The sequence below is a fragment of the Hippocampus comes genome, unplaced genomic scaffold, assembly GCF_001891065.2.
Source record: "Hippocampus comes isolate QL1 unplaced genomic scaffold, H_comes_QL1_v1.1 scaffold2, whole genome shotgun sequence".
Classification (NCBI taxonomy): domain Eukaryota; kingdom Metazoa; phylum Chordata; class Actinopteri; order Syngnathiformes; family Syngnathidae; genus Hippocampus; species Hippocampus comes.
This window is the reverse complement of record NW_017805139.1, coordinates 4,398,117-4,403,817: the sequence shown is the minus strand read 5'-3', so window position 1 is coordinate 4,403,817 and position 5,701 is coordinate 4,398,117. Positions and strand designations below refer to the sequence as shown.

Here is a 5,701-nt window from a genome sequence, read left to right as displayed (position 1 = left end):
AATGAGGAAGTGGTCCGTTATAGGGAGTTCATCAGCAGTACAGTTGGAGGGGGTGAGACCAGAGCAGCAAATGAGATCTAAGGTGTGTCCTTTAATGTGTGTGGGGAAGTCTGCAAACTGATGGAAGCCAAAACTGTCAAGTGAGGAGGTGAAGTCCATGGTGAGCGGAAGGGCGGTATTGTCCATGTGTATATTGAAATCCCCTAGAATAATTATATTAGGAGATAGAGAGGAGAGATGGGTGAGGATAGCAGAAAATTCATTTAAAAAGTCACAATGAGGTTTGGGGGCACGGTATACTGTGGCAATGATCGTTGGAGTGGGTCCGGAAATTTGACAGGCGAGGCATTCAAATGAGGAGAGAGGAGGGAGAGAGATAGGAAGAACCTTCCATTTCTCGCGGTACAATAGCGCGAGTCCACCTCCACAACTCGTACCGCGGGGCTTCGATAGGTAAACAAAACCCGGGGGAGTAGAATCATTAAGTTGAGAAAAGTCGCCAGGAGTTTGCCAGGTCTCATTCAGACAAAAAAAGTCAAGCTTACGGTCTCTGAGGTTATCCTGGAAAAAACAACCTTTCCCAGTGAGCGAGCGGATGTTGAGCAGTCCGAAGTTGACGCCGGCAATATCGCTGTTGCGAGGAGCATTAGCCGACCTAGCCAGGTCGGCCAACACGCTGTGGTCCGCGGATCGGCCGTTGTTTCTGCGTGGCCGGCGGGAGGATGACCAGAAGGAGGTGATGCCCTTGGATCTATCGAGGTGGAAGCCCCGACGAGACCCACGGTGAATGTATTTCCAGGAGGGACAAAGAACGTTGTCCGGGAAGCGGTGCAGCGCAATATCGCTGTTACGAGGAGCATTAGCCGACCTAGCCAGGTCGGCCAACACGCTGTGGTCCGCGGATCGGCCGTTGTTTCTGCGTGGCCGGCGGGAGGATGACCAGAAGGAGGTGATGGCCTCGGATCGATCAAGGTAGAAGCCCCGACGAGACCCACGGTGAATGTATTTCCAGGAGGGACAAAGAACGTTGTCCGGGAAGCGGTGCAGCGCAGGTGGAAAGCGCAACCACCGAAAGCGGAGCCCGAGAAGTTCTGCCGCTGAGTACCGAAGTAGTCCTTCCATAGGTCGATGGAGGAGCGACAGGATGGTCCAAATTAGTATGGCCCAGACAAAGGCCCCGACTTCCCCCGTCATGAGGGATAGAGGGGTGAAGATGGCATGGGACCTCGTCTGAGATCCGAAAAGGTAGGACGCTGTGACAGCGTGATTAAAAACAATCAGATAGTGGTTGACGATCAAAAATAAATTGGCGACGGTAAAACCGTAAAAACGTTAAAAATGTGTTGCGGGTGAGCAGCGGCAGCCAGACAACGCCAGCGTACACTCAACCCGGAAATCACGTTTCAGGGTTTCAGCTCCAGCTGGAGTGCAAGGCGGTACATCCCTCAACGATCAACATGTGGTCATTATTGTGTGCTTTTGCTTCTTGTTGAGCTGTTGATTTCCGATTTTTTCCACATAACCCTTGCTTGGCGTTGCACCAGTCGCCTACGACGATGATGCTGCTGGTACCTTTATTTGATTTCGTTCGCTACCAGTGACGGACTCTTTCGAGTCCGTAAGGGGGGTGTGAGGTGTGCATTCTGGTATATTGTGAGGTGTGCATTCTGGTATATTTTGACAAGAGATTTTGACGCAGATGATTTTGTGATCACAATATTAATTGTGATCAAGAGAGGGATTGTTCAGGTGTTATTCCTCTCTGTTAGTTTTTTATTAGTTAAATAGATAGATAGATAGATAGATAGATAGATAGATAGATAGATAGATAGATAGATAGATAGACTGCAAAGGCAACTCACATTCACTTCAGGGAGTACAATTTAAAACATGTTCACCCCTTCTTTTACAGATTTACAGGAGTAGTTTCAATAATTACAAAAAATATCTCAAGTCATTTGTAGCACAGTGAACTTACCTTTGCAGTTTTGAGAACAAACTGATGCTTTCCATCATCTCCTCCCAACTGTGCCTTCAGCTCTAGAAGTTTAGCAACTTCTTTGTCAATCTGTGTAGGACCAGCCAGCAATAGAAATTTGAACATGGGGCATTATCACAACTGTGGTTCACTTCTTACACAATAAGATGTTATGGTACTGCAATACAATAAACGCATGGATGTGCAATACATACATGCAAAACATACCTGAGCCACAGTGATTCCCATCAAAGAGCATCGAGATTGGACACAGTTTGCAATTTGGAAGCCAACCATTGCAGAGCGGGTCCGGACAGCAAACATGCCGAACATGTTCATTCAGCAGTGGAGTGTCAAATATCACAACCAAAAGGTCAGGAATGCATCATCCAGTGGTATTTTGACAGCCAACCGAAAAGCCATTCAAAGCAATGCAGAGCCAGTAGGTACAATGTATTCCATGGATGGTCAATGTATTCCGTTGAAGGCCAGCAGGACACCAAAGGTCAGGCAGGAAGAACAGGAGAAAAGTGGTAAGCAACCCTATCACTAGGGGTGGCGGTGTATGATGCATCATCATTACCCCAGATGAGAAGGACAGAACATAAAATGTACCAAGTCAATCAAAGCATCCGGTCTAATTCAGTCCACACACAGACACAGTCCTGCTTCAAACGCATCACAGAATCTCTCTGCAATGAATCAGCAGCAGTGTGCACGAATAGTATTGAAGCACTGTGTCAACGGTCCCCAAGCTTCAGTTCCACAGTCACCAGCAGCAAAAACGAATGTACAGTGTATTGGGTACAGATTAGGGCGGCTCGTTTTGTCGAAAATGACGTTGTGGCTGGCGTACCACATTTAAATTATACGCTGTATTTTATGATCATGACTTCAGGATATTTGCGCTTGCCTACCCGGTTAGCTATTGCATCAGCCGTCCTAATACAACTAAGACGCTACCGAAGTAAATAAAAACTAAACAATTAAGTACCGAAACCACATGTTTATAATTTTTGGACCTAATTTATGATGCTTCCTGGACTTTTGAAAACATGTCGGACCTCTCTATTCCAAGTGGGCAAAAGCCAAAAGATAGCTGAGCAAGAATGAATGGACGCCGTTTTGTTTGTAGTTAAATCCCACGGAGAAACAACTTCCGGGGCAAAACGAAAAACAAAAATGATCTGATAATACGAACTCTGAGGTGAGCTGCCTCGTTATTTCATTTCTTCCCACGTTGTCATGCACTCGTGCGTTCCTTTGGGTCACACCATGTTAAAGACCCGTCAGCAGGATTATCAAAGGCCACTTGAATTGTATCCCAGTTAACATTGCTTACCTGCTCTTTGCTTGCCTTCTCAGACTTCATCCTCCGAACCACTTCACCTTGTATTTTAATCGCTTCTTGGATCTGAGTTTTGCCTTCCATTGTTCGTCAAACGTTACACTCTGTCCGATCGACTCGCAACCACACTCATAGCCTATGTAGAGAAACCCAAATCCGCAAAGGATATGACATAGGGAAAAGAGATGTATCGAGATGATGCCCTAAAGCAGTGTAACATACGCGTTGCCGCCATATTTAATGTGGCAAAGTGTTGCAATCTGGGAATATCTGGTGTACGTCACTCATTTGTTGCTTGGAGATGTGCCAACCATTTGGCCTGAAAAAAATAGGATTGGGACTGAACAAAAACGATTAATTATTTTTGGCCATTATTGCATAATTTTGCACATACCGTTTGATATATTTGTAAATAATACTACAAAGTCCTGTGCATATGTGCGTAATATGAATTCCCTTGGTGAAACCAGACTCTATTAAACAAGACTGCACTCAACTCAACCTTACTTTATTTATAGATCACTTTAAAACAACCATCGCCACATACAAAGTGCTGTATGTGGAGTAAAAATGACATTGAAAAAGTATAACCTAAAACCACTCAACCACTAATAGAAACAGTAAACACCATATAACACTAAAGCAATGTCGATTCTCATGTTGAGTTAAAAACTATAGAATAAAAATGTGTTTTAACATGAGTTTAAAAAAATGTATAGCGATGGGGCTACCCTAACCTTAAGCCGAGAAGTCTTCTCGATTCAACAGAATTGCTCCATTAACTACTCTGATTGCTGTTGGTTGCTCAGCTAATAGTTCTTATACTATGTAGATTCCCCAACAATAAACTCAAAAAGTGTGAGAAAAAGAAAAGGGTGTAACAGGGAAAAGGTTTTTGGATGGTCAATTTCAGTGCAATTATTTGTCATTAAATTGATGTAAATCTTTCAACATCAAAATCAGTTGATTGTGAACGTTCGTACTCATTCAGAAAACCAACGTCACAAACATTTCAGGCTCTGCTTCCTGCAAATTCAAATTGAAATATTTACATGTGTGTATCTTAGGAAAATAGATGTACATAAAATGTATGCATTTTTTTTCAATCAGATAGATTGCACCAAACCAACATGTATTTATCCACTGTTTTTATGAGTGTTTGCAGCAAACAATGTGTGGAACATTGCATATCCAAAATATTGAAAATCATTCATTCATTCATTCATTCATTCATTCATCTTCCGAACCGCTTGATCCTCACTAGGGTCGCGGGGGTGCTGGAGCCCATCCCAGCTGTCTTCGGGCAGTAGGCGGGAGACACCCTGAATCGGTTGCCAGCCAATCACAGGGCACACAGAGACGAACAACCATCCACGCTCACATTCACACCTAGAGACAATCCAGAGTGTTCAATCAGCCTACCATGCATGTTTTTGGAATGTGGGAGGAAACCGGAGTACCCGGAGAAAACCCACGCAGGCCCGGGGAGAACATGCAAACTCCACACCGGAGCTGGAATTGAACCCGGTACCTCTGCACTGTGAAGTCGACGTGCTAACCACTGGACTACCGGGCCGCCCTTCTATACCTACTTTTTCCCCAAAATTATTAGTGTTTTTATATAATGAGGGAGCATATAGTTTTGTTAGAATTCATTGTTTGTCCACGGTGTCGCCCTTTCCTTTTGTTCTTGTTACCTTTTCCAGTGTGGGCCGGACGCCTTCCTAATCAGTGCACCTGCCTCCCCTACACACCTGTGAGTCTTCATCTCATTGAGCCTTCTTGAAAAGAGGTGCCCCCTGTCTGCCAATCCAGCGGCACTTTCCATGGTGACCATGCAATGTCGCAGAGGTGTGTCAACCAGGACAGCCCCACAACATCCATAGCCTTGAGGAACTCAGGCGGATCTCATCCACCCTGAGGCTTTGCCACCGAGGATCCTTTTAACCACATCAGTTACTTCAACCTCAGAGTAGTGATGAGAAAATGAAGCCTCATGAAGCAATGAGGCTTTACATCCAATTGGTTCGTTCCTGGGCCGAAGCATCATGAGGCTTTATTTGTGCTACTGCGCCATCATGTGGAAAATAAATGTCATGACAGACAGTGATTAAAATGATACCATGGATTTGATGTAGAGGTAAGATCGGGCCAAAAAAATCCAGCCCGACCTGGCCTGCTGGTATTTAAGCCCAACCCGGCCCGAGCCCGACCAATTATCTTGATTTGCAGGCCCGAGCACGAAGCAAACCCGACATTTCCTATTTCATTTGTGATGACTCGGCAGGAGGAGGGGTGACTTGTGGTAACAAATTAAAGCCTGTCTTTTGTCACGAAATCTAAGTTAAACAAGTCTGTATAATTATTTACATCTT

At 44.8% G+C, this 5,701-nt stretch overlaps 1 protein-coding gene and 1 long non-coding RNA gene across 3 annotated transcripts in view; both read right to left on the bottom strand.

The window, feature by feature from the left end:
- hars (histidyl-tRNA synthetase) overlaps positions 1 to 3,497 on the bottom strand; it is a 31,258-nt gene extending 27,761 nt beyond the window's left edge. Inside the window, exons 1-3 of one of the 2 annotated variants that reach the window (XM_019867480.1) lie at positions 3,321 to 3,450; positions 2,207 to 2,527; positions 1,979 to 2,068 (exon numbers count right to left, since the gene is read on the bottom strand). In XM_019867480.1, coding sequence (XP_019723039.1) covers positions 1,979 to 2,068; positions 2,207 to 2,317 — 201 coding nt within the window. In that variant the 5' untranslated portion in view covers positions 2,318 to 2,527; positions 3,321 to 3,450. Of the gene's footprint in view, positions 1 to 1,978; positions 2,069 to 2,206; positions 2,528 to 3,320 lie in introns of both variants that reach the window. The other variant, XM_019867482.1, reaches the window with a different exon arrangement.
- A 1,612-nt stretch (positions 3,498 to 5,109) lies between these two features.
- LOC109514297 (uncharacterized) overlaps positions 5,110 to 5,701 on the bottom strand; it is a 2,670-nt gene continuing 2,078 nt past the window's right edge. Inside the window, exon 3 of the long non-coding RNA XR_002167961.1 lies at positions 5,110 to 5,292. This is a non-coding gene — a long non-coding RNA (uncharacterized LOC109514297). The remainder of the gene's footprint in view (positions 5,293 to 5,701) is intronic.